Raw genomic sequence first — 16,279 nt, forward strand, 5'->3', positions numbered from 1 at the left:
AAGGAAATGTTAATTATCTTTTAATTTGTTCATGTCGATTAACATATCTATGTAATAAATTTAAAAATATTAATAAAATAATAATATATTGAGTGCATAGAAAATATACAATCTAAGGCAATTATATTTTCTTATACTTAAATTTTTTTCAGAATATGAAAGTATCAATCATTTTATATCGATTCAACTTTTTTTATTAAAAAAAATAATAATTAAAATCTTAGTGAAGTTTGATTTCAAGCAATAATGTAAGCACACGTTAGCCATGAGGGCCCTGTCTCTGCTAATCCAAATACATACAAATTGCTTCCTAAAAACAGAGCTTCAACTTATCGCCCTATTTTCTGTTTGTAAATCAATATGGTTGCTTCCCTATTTCAACTTGGGAATAATGGAGAAGGGACCACAGATTCTGAATCAAATTAAGAAGCAGACAAATTGGACCTGACTCATATATGATGCCAAAAGTCATTAAAAGCGAGTAAATCCAAACCGAAGAAGATAATTAAACGCATTATCAAATTGGGTACCGCCAAATAGATTATTTGATATATTTCGACATCACCCAAAGACTACAATTTAAAGAAGAAGAAAAAATATGACTCAAAAGCATTCTTCTTAAAAAGAATCAAACTCACTTGCAAAAAAGAAAAAAAAAAAAAGAATCAAACTTATTTTGACATAAAGATACCTTTTACATTCTTTTGAAAAGCTTAAAAGAAGTAACAAAAATGATAACTAAAGGAACCAACAAAGAATTTATTTTTTATTTATATCTCTGTATCATTAAAAAAATTATTGCTATTATTATATTATTTTAATGGCACGATACAACATAATTAAATGACAATATAAAAATCTTAGACTAAAAATAAATTAAGTATATTCATTTATTTGTATATTCAATTGAAGTTTAATTTTAATCCACTATTAAATTATTTTTTTAACACCATTATTAGTTATGCATTTTAATATTAATATTAACCAATTTAGTTATATTCGAAATTATATTTAAATTCTTTTGAACATAACAATAATAATGATAAGAACAAGATCAATTTACACTATTATAATTGTTATGCAATCTTATCCATTAATTTTACTTACATCTCAATGCTAATTAGGATTTTCATTTCGAGACCCACGTAATGAGTCTCATATATTTTAGAAGATAAAAATTCAAAATAATCTTAATTCTAATACGAATTATAAATATATATTTTTTTTTTTGTATAACCTGGAGTATCTCCATTCAACCTCCTCCGGTCACCTTGTTCTTGGGATACGGCCATGTAAGCTAGCTCCTCATTGAATGCATTGAGCTTTGCTACCGGAGGAAGGATGAAACTAATCCCCTCGAAGAGAGAGACATATTTTTTTCCCATTAAAGAGTTTAAGTCTTATCCAAATTTTCTCATTTATTCTATTAACATTTATCTCCTACCTAAATATCATCAGTTTCACCTTCAACTTCTCGTTCTTCTAAAGGGTTATTATTATTATAATCCATAATAATATAATCATACATCAGTTAAGAGGCGGTCATCAGAATAGGCAACCTTGCAGGTAATAAATTCCCCTATTAATAGGAAGGAATTTTCTAAAGGAGGTAAATATTTTGTTTTTTTTAAAAAATAATTATCATCTACCATTATTGGAGCAAATAGGTTGGTAGTCTCATTTAGCTTGAGATATTTATAAATTCCAAGCAGCATGGCATGGTGCTGAAGGCCAAAAAGTACTCTCCTTTATATATATGCCTCTGAGAAAGGAGAAGAATTGAGGAAATGGCAGGTGGATCTTTTACAACAGGTACAGGTGGTGTGGCTAAGGCGAGGGCTGAGCAGTATAAGGGAAGAGTCACAGTCCATGTCATCATCGCATGCGTTGTTGCTGCTACTGGCGGGTCTCTCTTCGGCTATGATATTGGGATTTCAGGTTCTTCAATAATCCATACTCTCAATCACTATTTTCATTATTTTGTAGTTTTCACCTTCTTCTACGGTCGGGTTTCAGATACTTTTTGTCACACCATATATAGCAACTCTCAGTGTGATTGAAAGCTCAAAGAAGAAATGCATGTGTAGCACAGCTACAGCTACTGCATGTGTTGAATTTATCTAACAGAAGACCAAAAACTTAAAATTTCTGAATCTCTTTCATGTCTGATAACGACATGAGATCATGTCTTAGAAATTCAAGAGTACACAATTTTTCAATCTGTTATGTTCTGTCTCACTCTGCACTCTTGTTTATTTTCTAATCTGAAGTGTTTAAACCCTCCCTTCCCTGATTGTAAGATGCAATTCCCAATTATTATCTCAGTAATATAACTGAAACCGGGTCCATCATGTTTTTCTTCATAAAATCTCAAATGCCTAGCTATAACTTTGTAATGGTAAATTTATATCCCCACATTGAATTGCATTATCTCAGTTAATTTGATTCTGTTGCTCCAAATCGAATCACATCCCTCCCTGCCAGTAAATCATAAAGTCTTGTTATCACCCAACCCTTGCGCTCCAACTGAGATAGCAAATGTTCTGAATTAAGTTTGGTGAGAAGACGTGGATGAACAACTATCTCAACGACTCATGCTTTTATGATGAGTCATTATAGACTTACATTCTTTGTTCAAATCGACTACTCACACTCTTTCTTTGTTATCCATTGAATAACAATTGGAACCCACTTAAACTCTCTTTTTAATCTTCCTTATCAGAACATGTAAACAATTATAATATTTTTAGTCATTTATCAGAAAATTTCTTTGATGCATGTGTAATGGTTAACAGGAGGAGTTACTTCCATGGATGATTTTCTTCAGGATTTCTTCCCTTCAGTATATAAACAAAAAATACATGCACATGAAAACAACTACTGCAAGTATGATAATCAGGTCCTTGCAGCATTCACCTCTTCTCTATACATTGCTGGTTTAGTTGCATCCCTGATGGCATCTCCAGTTACAAGGAAGTATGGTCGACGAACAAGTATCATAGGGGGTGGCATCAGCTTTCTCATTGGATCGGCTCTGAATGCCTCAGCTGCTAATCTGGGAATGCTTATCATAGGTCGGATCATGCTTGGTGTTGGCATTGGATTTGGAAATCAGGTAGTAGCATTTTCCTATAACCTTTCATCAATTTCTTACGCAAATACAAGCTTTTTTGGTAGAAAAGTAGCAAAACAATTGTTTCCTGTTTAGAACCAAGCTCCAGAGTCTAGTTAACCGAAGTATCAAATGGCTTTGAAAAGTGAGTGACAACATTAATAATGTAAATGTTAACGTAAGTTCATTAAATTTTACAGGAAAAAAAAAGGTAGTAATGTGATGGAAACAGTCAATGGTCCAATAAAATATGTTTTGAGATAGAAGATAATCCAGTTATATCTTAATGTTGAAAAATTACTATAGCTACTCCTGATGGTTCTTTTGAAGGCTATTCCGCTTTATTTGTCAGAGATGGCACCAACCCACCTTCGAGGAGGCCTGAACATGATGTTTCAAGTAGCAACCACTTTTGGGATTTTTACAGCAAATATGATCAATTATGGAACACAAAAGATTAAACCATGGGGGTGGAGGCTGTCCCTTGGCCTTGCTGCAATACCTGCACTTTTGATGACTGTTGGAGGAATATTTCTTCCGGAGACTCCAAATAGCTTAATAGAACGAGGATCAAAGGATAAAGGAAGGAAGCTCCTTGAAAAAATCAGAGGAACGAATGATGTTGATGCAGAGTTCCAAGACATGGTTGATGCAAGCGAGTTGGCAAACTCAATAAAGCACCCCTTGCGGAACATCCTTGAAAAAAGAAACAGGCCAGAGTTGGTTATGGCAATCTTCATGCCTACGTTCCAAATACTGACCGGCATAAACTCAATTCTCTTTTATGCTCCAGTACTATTTCAAAGCATGGGATTTGGCAGAGATGCGTCTCTCTACTCCTCAGCCTTGACTGGAGGAGTTCTTGCCTTTTCAACATTCATTTCTATTGCAACAGTAGATAGATTGGGCAGGAGACCCCTACTCATCAGTGGTGGAATACAAATGATCACTTGCCAGGTAAAAAAAACAAAAATCTGTTTAGTGCAAATTCCAATGATGCTTACTTACTAGAAGCATAACCTTTGGAAATAATGCTAAATCAAACCAAATGCACCATTCATTTTGTCTGACTCATAACCACAGAAATCATGTAGATGAACGAACTTGTTTTCTTAAAAACGTAGTTTCCCTTATAATGAGTATGAAATTTCGGGAGGAAATGGTAGTATTCAGATACAATTTGCAAAGCAGAGGAGCACCTTACTTCATATTTGCAAACCAATTGATTACACTTTCATTCTTCACATGAGCAGGTCATTGTTGCCATAATTTTGGGGATCAAGTTTGGAGAAAATCAAGAATTGTCGAAAAGCTATTCAATATTGGTTGTAGTTGTAATTTGCCTATTTGTTCTAGCTTTCGGATGGTCATGGGGCCCACTTGGCTGGACTGTCCCAAGTGAGATATTTCCATTAGAAATCCGATCAGCAGGGCAGAGTATCACAGTTGCTGTAAACCTTCTGTTAACTTTCATAATTGCCCAGGCCTTCCTTTCCCTTCTCTGTTCATTCAAGTTTGGGATCTTCCTGTTTTTTGCTGGCTGGATTACCATCATGACCGTGTTTGTTTTTGTGTTCCTACCTGAAACAAAGGGAATTCCCATTGAAGAGATGACATTCATGTGGAGGAGACACTGGTTCTGGAAAAGGATACTGCCGGATGCAACAGATGGTATGGTAAAAAGTTCCAAGGAGTCAGGTGATGCAGTTTAACTATGACAGGCCCCAAGAAGTGAATAACTTAAGTAAGATGAACTGAAAATTTCATCGAGACCAATAAAGTTTCCCCTCCGTATGCAGTAATTAAGTAAACTACACAGCTACAAAGCAAGTTAGTTGTTCAGAAGGACAACGTAAAAAAGTCTAATGTATTTGTGAAAAATGAGAATAGTGAATTAGTAGTTATTATGCAAAAAAGAATCTCAATCTAAAGTTATCTATATCGATTGTTTTTCTATTCAACCTAAAAATAGCAAAATACTGAACCAAGCCATAAAATGAATAAAGCAGACACCCAATTACTCAAGTACTCGGCAATTATACACAAAAAGTTGGAGAGCTCGCCTGGTCAAAGGACAGAGCTTATGGGTCCAGTTTAATTTCCCATGCTCCTAGCCTTTATGGCGCAAAACAGCAACTTTGTAATGAATTTTCTGTGAAGATGCAATAAAAGACAGTGATTAGCTGAAAATTCTGCAAGATCAATGCAAAAGCAATATATCATTTAACTAGGAATCTAACTTCACCTATACCCAGGTAAAATAACCAAAGGAGGAGGAAAGAAGCGAAAGTTGCATACTTAGATACTTCAACTAGTATTTCCAGCGAGGAACTAAAGCTCTCTAGCAACAGGAATCCTGAAAAACTCACACTATTAACTTTTACAGAACAGAATCCAGTTACCCTCCATACACCGATCACATATGAATTAAATCAGGCAGATGAAGAAGATAAAATGAGAAACCAAACTGTTCTTCGCTGGTAATACCACAAAAGAGATGTTCCGCGATAAAGGTTCACCATCTGTATTCAAATCTTTTCTTCTTCTTCTTCTTCTTTTTTCTTTCACTTCCTTTGGATTTAGCAATTCAGGTAGAGAAGTCGAGTGGCAACGCCAAGTTAGGTTCGTCTGCTCCAGCAGATGCAATTTAAAATGCCTGTGTTGCGAAATAAAATCAAAAGCATTAAACATGAATGACGTCCTCTTATGGTAATTCCAAAAACACCAAACTCACTAATCAGATCTTGTGTTGTATGTCTGAAAATCGGTGCCTTCAGAGTTCAGACAACCCTGGAAATAATCGAGCAATTCAACATGCATTTGAGATTAAAACGCGATGTGTAATATTCAGACAAAGGATGATAATCAAAAGGTAATAATATATAAATATCTGACATTAAAGCAACTAACAATAGTGTTGCTGACACAAGTTTTTTTATTGTATTACAACTAGTTGAAAGAAACAACACACATCAAACTTCCTTCTTCCATATGAAAATCCAACACCGACACTACAGAAACAAACATTCTAAATTCAAATACTAGATAGATTCGCGTATATAAGACTGGCAAGGGGAATTTACAAGAGATTCATTCTTCTCTCAACCCTTCTGTCTTAAACATATGAACTAACGGTGGGGTACCTAACTGACTAAGCCCCCTTTCAGGAGCTGAATATCAAATCTTCATATTCCTACAACTTCTGCTTTGCTTTCAAAGTTTTCTTCATGTGCTTCGCACCTAACGGCTATCCTCTTGAAAAAATAAAGGAAGCGCGTTAGAGACCATGCGAGCAATTAACCATCCATCATCTACTTAGGAAGAAAGTAATCAAACTCCAAAAACAACGAAATCAACTAATCATTCCAAATCAAGCCTCAGCAACCGCCTCAAATCACTGGTGGCCGCGCCGTTCTTCCCCAAAAATCCAGGAACCGGAACGGAGCTCGGAGGCGGAGACGCAACAAACGCTGATCCAGCATAGATCCCATCCTTCGAATCCGAAACCCTAACCTGCTTCTGCACGGTCACGGGATCCGGACCCAACCGATGCGTCGAGCCTAAGAACAAATGGAGATCCTCCTCGCTCTTAACCTTCGCCTTGCGGTTCTCCGCCGGAACAGCAACCTCAAGTCCTCGGTGGCTATTCTCCGGGCTCAACTTCTCGCCTCTTTTGAGAATCCTAACTTGTCCCATGACAATATTCGCGGTGGCTGGAACTTTCGTCGGTGCCGTAAATCGATCTCCGGATCGTCTCCGACCGCCGTAATGACAGTTGGCCTGAACGGCGGCCACCGGACTTCGCTTTCGCCGGCGGTTCTGGTAGGCATAGGAATTGAGAATAGGGTTATTATTGGAATTTCTCCGCGATCTGACATGTGACGTGGCGATCGCTAAGGTATCGTTGCGGAAAAACCGACCTTGGAGGCAATCGTGAGAACGAATTATTGCAGTTCCCATTTCTAGAGAGAGAAAAAGTGCAAACAATTACGAAGAGATAAAGAAGATTTATTACAATTGAATGTGGATAAGAGGGAAGAAATGATATCGTATTTATAGTGGTGTCAGAGGGTTTGAATATGAATTCTTATTAATCACGTGACCCGAACCGCTCTTAATCGCGGGTTAGGTTCTCGGTTACGCTGGTGTGATTTGATTGGACATTTGAAAGGGTCAAGCTTATATTATTGGGGACATTCTTTGGGTGAAATAACGATGGCACCCTCACTGTGGACACGTGTCGGTAACTTGAAAAGACGATTTGTTAGGTGGTTCAAGTCTGAACCGCCTTTAAGTTTGTTGCTTTCAAAGGTGCATGGGATCTGAGCTGTACCTGCATATAAAATTGTTGCCTGCACCTAACTCATGCTTATCTTGTTTTTCTTTGCTTGTTTCTTATTGGTTTATCACTCCTTTTTTTTTCTCTTTAATATATTACTTTCATATTGGGAATTGTCGGCCATTTACACCAACCAAATGCTGATATAGCGTGTGGACTATATAACAATTTATTACTTGGAAATTAAGTTACTTTTTTGCATGAGAAGAGGGAGGAAGGACTAACTAAACTGCAGACGAAACGACATGGATTAAGTAACTTAAATTTACCTGAGTTTAGGATGCCAAACGAATGAGGGTTTTTTTTTAGATGTATTTGATATATAAGTCAAAAATTGATGGTTGAAACTAGGTTTACATTTATATAATAAAAGTTCGTTTAATAAAAAAAATCAGATTCCAATTCAAAAGTCTAGTATTAAACCTCTCACGCTGGCCTAGTCTATGAACTTTTATTTTTATTTTATATTTTTTATACTACTCATAATAATTCTCTTTTTCTCCTTAAGACCTTAATTCATTTTATTAGTTAAACAGACTTTTTGAATGATTTTGTACTATATTATGTTATTTAGATATACATTGAATTTATGAATCTTTATGAAATTATTAGTGCTATTGATCGTATATTTTGTTTAGATAACTTTTTGTTGTCTTCATTTTTTTGAAAAAATATTTGTCCTTTTAAAGATATAACATTGTGTCATTTTATATCTAACTGTTGATTTTCGTCGATCAAAACGGTTATAATATATTGGATCAAACTTATTATTTATTTGACCCAATAAATTATTACCGTTGATTGATGAAAATCAACAGTTTGAATCTAAAATGACACAATATTATTTACAAAAAAAAAGGACAAATATTTTTCCATTTTTTTAACAAGCTAAATCAGACTTTTATTTTTTGTAAATAAATTAGGCCACAGACCAATAATTATATTCATAACAAGTAACAAGTTAGACCAGACTGACATATTTAAACACAAACTTAATCTTTTAAAACCAAAATCCAATCTGGTTCGGTCCATTAACACCTTACTTGAGTTGCACCGATTAATTGCACAAATTATTTTATACGTATAGAAATTTCTTAAGTTTTTCATTTGATAAATCTTGTCTACCTTAAGATTGTGTATATCAATTTTTTAATATTTATAATCTACCATAATATGCAAATCAATACTCTTCCAAAAAATTAAGAAATTGGATTGTGCAATAATTTATATGTTTGTGCTCCGCCACAAACAATATTAAATATTAAAGATTTACTAGCGGAGCCAGAATTGTTTATCACCAGGGGCGAAAATAGAGGGAATGAAAATAAATTTGGGGTTGCTGTTGGTTTATGATTATGTCCCGCACCGAATCTAGCAAATTGCTTCCATGGCAAGAAGCTTAAACGGAACCTCGATATTGCTCTGCAAATGGCGATTGCAATGGAGTACCTTCACTTCTCGATGATAGTTCCCAGAGACATAATCTCATTAAGAAAAAAAAAAGTCTTCAAATTTATTTATTTTTGGGTGAGGAGTTGGTGGGGGGCGGGCCATCCCCCTTCGCCCCTGCAGTGGCGGCCTTGATGCTACCGGATCCTTTTATATATATATATATATATATATAGGGTCAGGATCATTTTACACCAGTGTAAGTTACACTCTCAATCTTGACCCTTGATCTCACTTACTTATATGTAAGAGCTCTAATTTTTTAGTAACTAAGTCATTAGATACAGGTGGATCAATGATTAAGATTGAGTGTAAGACTTCAAACTCTTACACTGATATAAAAATATCCTGTCATATATATATATATATATATATAGAGGCAGGATATTCTTACACCAGTGTAAGAGTTAGAAGTCTTACACTCAATCTTGACCATTGATCCACTTGTATCGAATGGCTCACATTACTAAAAAATTTGAACTGTTAGATATAAGTGGAATCACCGGACAAGATTAAGAGTGTAACTTACACTGGTGTAAAATGATCCTAACCCATATATATATATATATATATATATATATATATATATATATATATACACACACATTTACGACAATAACCTTAAAGAAAAAAATCACCAAATATTAATTAATTTAGGGGATAAAGTTATACTTATTATCATTTTAGTATACTACCCTTATTATTCAATTAGTTATCGATTGATCAATTTAAAATCAATAATAATTAATTTTTCCTATTTTTTAAGCATTAATTTTAAATTAATCAAATAGTAAGTAATAAGAATAACAAACCTAAAATAATAATAAATATAACCAGTCGTAATTTAGTAAGCAAAATAACATATAAGGATAACAACAACAAAAATAACAGACAAATATAAAGAAAGCTAAATAAAAAAGACACGTATTGACAAATAAAGAAAAATGATGGTGCTGCTGCCCACAATATAGCCATGATGCCTTTAAAGTAATCAATCTACCCTCTTCTTAAGCGTATTTAGGTTTTTGTTATATATTTTTTTTTTCTAAAACACGCGCATTTAACATTATTTAACACATTTCTTTTGCTTTTTTTTAATAAAAATTCAAATTATTAACCACATTCAAAAAAATTATGGGATGGGTTATATTTATAAATTAAATTATTTACAAATTCTTACAACCAAATTTTAATCGTTGATTTTTGTCAATCTATATAATGGTTATAATTTATTGAAAATTAACAATTAATTAATAAATATGATCTAATAAATTATAACAGTTAGATTGACGAAAATCAACAATTAAAATTTGGTTGTAATAATTTATAAATAATTTAATTTGTAAATATAACCCTTCTCTTTTTTTACATTCAAATACTTTAACTTTTAAATTTCATCAATTATACTCTTTAAATAATGACGTTCAGTTTTTTACTTTTTATATTAAATTTTTCTCAAATCCTAAAAATTTATGTTCTAATTTGTTATTTTTTAAATAATGATATATGTAATTTTTAACTTATTTTCTTATAAATTTTAAATTGATTTTTTTGAGTTATATATATATATATATATATATATATATATATATATATTGTTCAAATGTGAATATCAATGTCTAGCAAGATAGCTAGTATTTATTTCTATGGGTTTAATGGAATAGATAACTGACAATAGGAAGTCCAATACCTCAAGCCAAAGTCTGATGGTATGGATAGGAGGTGTGTGAGTCACCTACTTAGTGGATCGAATGTGCTTTGGGCACAAATGTGGAGGCTATAGTCACGGTGGCAAGCCTTGTGAGTACTGAGATAAGTTATAAGATGATCCACTCATTAGTTATAGGGTGTCTGTAATATATAGATGAAGTGCACTATGAGGTTGTGTATATTGTGGGTAGTTTAGTAGGTGGTTTAGTGGTGTTATACAATGTTTAGTGAGTGGTTATTTATATTGGATGAAGGTTGGGAGAGAGTAGTGGAATGAGACGTTCAGTGCATGTCATGTAGTGGTGGTAGGAAGTGGGGATTAGGGGTGGTAAACGAATCAGGGGCCTTTGACCCGACTTGTAAAGGTCTGGACTTACACGTCTAAATTTAGTGTTTAGAACTAAACTTGAACTTGTATAAAAGCTCGTTTAATAAAAAGGCCTCAGACTCCAATTCAAAAGCCCGGCCTTGGAGCCTCTCAGGCTGGTTTAGTATACCAATTTTTATTTTTATTTTATATTTTTTATACTTCTTTTGATAGCCCTCTCTCCTCAACCAATTTCACTTCATTTTATTAGTTAAACAGACTTTTTGAATAACTTTTTTCTATATTATATTGTTTGGATATACATTGAATTTATGAATCTTTGTGGAATTATTAGCGTTGTTGATCATATATTTTGTTTGGATAAATTTTGTTATCTTATTTTTTTTAACATGCTAATAGGCTAAACTAGACTTTTATTTTTTGTAAATAAGCTAGGTCACAGACCGATAATTATATTCATAACAGGTAACAGGCTAGTCTAGACTGACATATTTAAACACATGCTTAGTCTTTTAAGATCAAAACTCGGCCCGGCTTGGCCCATTAACATCTCTAGTGAGGACCATTTAATTGGTCCATAACATAAGCCCCCAGCCTGGCATTGCGAGAAGTCGGAATGCCTGGATTAAAGTAAAGCCCTTGTGCCTATCAAATAGTGTTTAATGTTGTGCAAAATGATATGAATGCTGGGAAAATTCAGCTTGTGACTGCTTCCGGGGTCCAGGTTGCTTTGTCGAGTTGTTCGTTGCTCGTAGTCGTCTCTGGGTTTGTACTTGCTTTCAAGTTTGAAGTCAGAGATAATAACTTAAGAAGTGACTTAGACCTATAAACAAATTAAAACAATAATTGTTTATTGCATACCTGACCAGAGTATAAGAACCCTATATGATGATTTTTTATGTGTTGGTCAGGATCATTCAAAATCATAAGGACTTAGGTGTTCGACTTCTGATGAATCTCGATCTTTTTTCTTTTATTTTTCATTCATTTTTACTTTATTTACCCGGATGCATTTATCCGGGTAATTATATATGCTTTATGATCGCGCTTCTGGCTTATTGAAGTCAAGTGCCCTTTGTGCCTTTACCCAGGCAACAAAAAATCTTTAATTTTCCTGCTTCTGACTTGGAAAAAGGATGGGTGCCTAATGAGCCATAACTGGCGACAAAGGATTTTGATTTTCCTACTTCCGACTAGGAAAGGACGGGTGCCCAAGGAGATATGGCTAGCAATAAGGGACTTTGATTTTCATGCTGGGACTTGATGTTTCTTGCCAGATTGTGATTGCTTTGTCATTGAATTAAGAACTTGATAGATGTCTTGCACCCTAAAAAATATAAAACATGCAAACTTGCAAGGAATATGTCACCTGTAGATTGTTAAATGATTGTAAAATTGTTATGATAAAAATAATAGGGGTTTTAGAAAGAACCGTGTATATAGTGCTTACAAACTAATCTTGTTGGTAGTCGAGGTGCTTGCTAGTAACCAAGATGGTCCACCGGTGGTTGAGATGGCTTTATGGGGTTGAGATGTTTCTTGGCTGAGGTCCTAAGGCATTGATGTGACTTTAGGAATAAGAGCCTAAAACAAAGAAAATTATTCTTGCCTCTTAGGGCATGTTTGATGTATAGTATATGACAAGGCCTGATCGTATAAGATCTGATAGTATAAAGTCTGATTGTATAAGACTTGATTAAATTTTAATACTATCCATTGTTTGGCATGCCATTGTATAAGATAATGTATTGTGTAAGATAATACTATCTAGTGTTTGGTAATGCATGGTATAATACTATATAAGATAAAAATAAATACTTTTGACAAAAGTACCCTTTAATAAAAAAATTATATAATTTTTACAAATATGTCATGTGATATTAATTTTTATAAAAATCTATTGATCAGTATGTCAAAAAGATAAAATAATTTTTGTAAAAATAAAAATCTTACAATATTAAAAAAATTCACAATTAATATATATATTAACTTAAAACAAATTTATTGTGGTTTCAGTGTTCATAATGTGATTAACATTTTTTTTAACTTAAATAAAAGGGATGAAAACATAAGAAACACCAAATATAACAAGATCTTTCTTATACTCATCAAATTCTCTTAATGATTTAGATGTTATTTTCTTAAACATAAAACAAAAGTACAATATATGGGAATACATTAGCTCATAAGACATTATGATCTTGACAAAAAAATTACCGAAGCACAAAACAAGTAAAATCACCAAGTGTACAAAACCAACAACTGGTAAAAAAATTGTCTATATGTAATAGCAAAATTAAAAATTAACATCAATTCTATATTATACAAGTACCACTTTTGAATTGCCCGCCATTTATCTCTTTCACACACAATTTGATACGACCATAATACAGCTGCAACAACTCAGGCGAATTGTCTATATGGCATACAAAAATTATCTACTTGAACAAATGAGCAATATCAGGATCATCTAAATCCACATCCAACCACCCATTCAACTTCATATATTCAACATAATGATATGGTGGTTTCACTGCACGAACACATCTTGGAGTAAAGCCTTGAATTCCTGCAACATCTTTGGCAAGCCATTTAACATATGCTTGATCCAAAGGAGGTACAATCTTAAGCAATATCACATATTCCCTTTCTTGCTTCCCCACTTTGTTTCCCATGGCAAAATAACCTAAATCAAGATTTGAGTTGTAAATGGCAAGAAGATTCAAATGACAATTTTGAATAATAAAATCCCCATTCAAATCAAAATCAGCCCTAATATTTTCAATTTGGGAGTGTGATAAGACAAGTCACAAGTTAATTATTCATAGGTCCCAATTCACATAGTTTCCTTCGCATAAATCCCTAAATTAAAATATCCATTTTCTTAATCGAAAGCAAAGCAACAATTGAAAGAAATCAATTTCAAAATTAAACACGAGGAATTCTGAAAACATGTCAAGTGGATACTCAAAAAGAAAAATCGAATTCGAATGGTGATTTGAAAACATAGCACGAAAAATCAATAGCATCTGTGTTGATATAGAGCGCATACCTAAGCTGCCACTAAAGCAGAGCGAATTGGGTCAGTGTAGGGTTCAGCGATCTACTTGCCAAGGAACTATTGAACGACAGAGATCTTCTGGCAACCCTCAATCTGAAAAAATCGTACATTTTCCTTAAATCCTTAACCGAATACAAACCCTCACCGCACAACACACTATCGGGTTCATCCAAATCATCGTCCCCTCCGTCCTATCATCATGCACCCCTCTTCGCCATCCGACAAGCTCACTCCCCTGGTCGATTTCTCGGCAAGGAACAGGTCCAAGTCCTCGTTGACCACGATCGATTTCGGTGTCGTTTGGAGGAGGAGGAATTTCAGATTCAAATCGCTTGGAACCTTGGACAAATAGACGTCGTATACGTCGTAGTAGAGGAAAAATGGAAGGGTTAGACTGGAAAAAAAATAAGGGACCTAATACATCAAACCTTATCAGGTCTAATCTCACCTCTCTGTACCTGTTTAAGTTATACATCAGTTTGATGTATTAAGTAATCTTTGTACTATATAATGGTCATGCCAAACAATTAAAAATGTCATAATATATAGTATAAACTTATATTATCAGGTCTTATACATCGTAGCAAACATGCCCTTAGCTATTAATGTTCCAGCCAGTCAATGAAGTTATGGCTGAAAAGGATGCATCAACTTTACACTAACATAATTGTTATTGCCATCTATTATGTTCACATGCTGCCACGAGGGTTGGTTCCTTGGGCTTGCTGCTACCCACATATTACTGGACAAAGAAGGAGAGCTCTTCAGCACCCTAGCATCTCTATATATGCTCCTCAACATGGCGGTAACGCTCCTCCCTGAACAAGTCAAACCTGCAAGAAACAAAATGCACACCTGCTATACGAAGAGAGGAATTAGCAATTTATTTGTAACAACATAGAGTTGCATCAGAGCATGTAACGCAACATTGGAATGAAAAGTTAGTGTGTTGTGCAAAGCCCAACATTTGCTACCTATATGGCTCATGATGTTGAGAGACAACACCAAGCCAACTAATAGTTGTTGCTATTAGAGATATAAACAGTGATTTTCATCTTGCGCAGTGCTTCAGTTTAACAGAGAATATTTACTGGTAGAAGATATGCATTGTGGGGAATGGAATGAAAAAAGCATGAAAAGAAAGTGATTTAGTGTCCATTGTATAACATGAATCAATCTCGGTAAGTCAACTTTTTTTTTTTTTTTAGAGTAAATACCCTTTTTAGTCGCAATATTTACGAAGTCCTTTTTAATCCTTGGCAATAAAAAAGGACCAAATTGGTCCCTAAAAGTACAAGAAAAGGGCCACTCTACATATTTGGGAGTTGACATAAGGACTAACATGACCCTTTTTTTGTAATTTCAGGGACCAATTTGGTCCTTTTTTATTGCCAAGGATTAAAAAGGACTTCGTAAATATTGACAGGGACTAAAAAGGGTGTTTACTCTTTTTTTTATATGTTAAACAAAAAATCTCATCATAAATAGTGCATAAGTGACTAAATTTTGGTTTGTTATCGTTCCGTAGATAAAGGTGGTCTCCACATAAAAGGGCTTTGTACCTTCTGTTAAAAGTATAATAGTTACCTGATAAAAAATATTAGCTTTTCCTTATTTTTTTTCACCTTTGTATTCATCGATTGCTTGGACCGGCTCCCTTTGGTGGTTTGTGAGGAATTTTTTGAGGTTGCTGTTAGTGTGGGACTAAGTGCATTGTTTTAGAGGTTGATGTTGTATCCCCTCTTTCGCGGCTCACGTTCTCAAGTTTCCCCTAGCTCACCTTCTATCTCTTTGACGATGAATTAATGATATTACAGAAAAATGAGTTCAATTCAAAAATAATAAGAACTCACTAATATCCACCAACCAATTATAAGTATAAATATAATTAATAGGCCGGGGTTTGAAAATCCATCTGTAATAACATATTCAAGTTTCAACACACATGTACATTCATTTTGCATGTAGTTGCATGTGGCAACAGTTTCAACATTGGCATATGGTTGAATGTCATTGTGACCATTGGCAGACCCACGTGTGGGCAAATGTAATATTTTGATTTTAGTTTTTTCTTCTTCTTATTATTATTATTATTTGTTGTAGGTTTTTATTTGTCTTTTGGTTCAATATTTATATTAGTCACTGTTAATTTTGCAATGCAGATGTTAAATACCTTTTTTCTGTTAAGATTAAATGTCAATAATTCTTATGGCAGAATACTATTTTTCAGGTAATAACTGAAGAGATAGGATGGCTTGATTTTCTGAGTTCGCACACTTC

At 34.0% G+C, this 16,279-nt stretch overlaps 3 protein-coding genes across 4 annotated transcripts; 1 reads left to right on the forward strand and 2 right to left on the reverse strand.

Annotated features, from left to right (window-relative positions):
- Positions 1 to 1,554: 1,554 nt before the first annotated feature.
- Positions 1,555 to 5,164, forward strand: LOC133317863 (sugar transport protein 7-like). Of its 2 annotated transcripts, none has more exons than XM_061519746.1 (4): positions 1,555 to 1,938; positions 2,796 to 3,115; positions 3,443 to 4,069; positions 4,363 to 5,164. In XM_061519746.1, exons 1-4 carry the CDS (start codon positions 1,788 to 1,790, stop codon positions 4,822 to 4,824), a joined length of 1,560 nt encoding a protein of 519 aa, XP_061375730.1. In that variant the 5' UTR covers positions 1,555 to 1,787; the 3' UTR covers positions 4,825 to 5,164. The 2 variants fall into 2 exon arrangements, with proteins under 2 accessions (XP_061375730.1, XP_061375729.1); XM_061519745.1 differs by having other exon boundaries at positions 4,366 to 5,163.
- An 84-nt stretch (positions 5,165 to 5,248) lies between these two features.
- LOC133317864 (uncharacterized) lies at positions 5,249 to 7,125 on the reverse strand. Its single transcript, XM_061519747.1, has 2 exons — positions 5,364 to 7,125; positions 5,249 to 5,264 (listed from the first exon to the last, which is right to left on the reverse strand). The coding sequence occupies exon 1, from the start codon at positions 7,070 to 7,072 to the stop codon at positions 6,473 to 6,475; it is 600 nt and encodes a 199-aa protein (XP_061375731.1). The 5' UTR covers positions 7,073 to 7,125; the 3' UTR covers positions 5,249 to 5,264; positions 5,364 to 6,472.
- A 6,250-nt stretch (positions 7,126 to 13,375) lies between these two features.
- On the reverse strand, positions 13,376 to 13,613 carry LOC133317868 (uncharacterized). The gene has a single exon (XM_061519749.1). The coding sequence runs from the start codon at positions 13,611 to 13,613 to the stop codon at positions 13,377 to 13,379; it is 237 nt and encodes a 78-aa protein (XP_061375733.1). The 3' UTR covers position 13,376.
- Positions 13,614 to 16,279: the final 2,666 nt, after the last annotated feature.

This window comes from Gastrolobium bilobum, unplaced genomic scaffold, assembly GCF_033153095.1.
Source record: "Gastrolobium bilobum isolate Gb01-03AN ecotype WA unplaced genomic scaffold, APGP_CSIRO_Gbil_v1 utg3966, whole genome shotgun sequence".
Taxonomy (NCBI): domain Eukaryota; kingdom Viridiplantae; phylum Streptophyta; class Magnoliopsida; order Fabales; family Fabaceae; genus Gastrolobium; species Gastrolobium bilobum.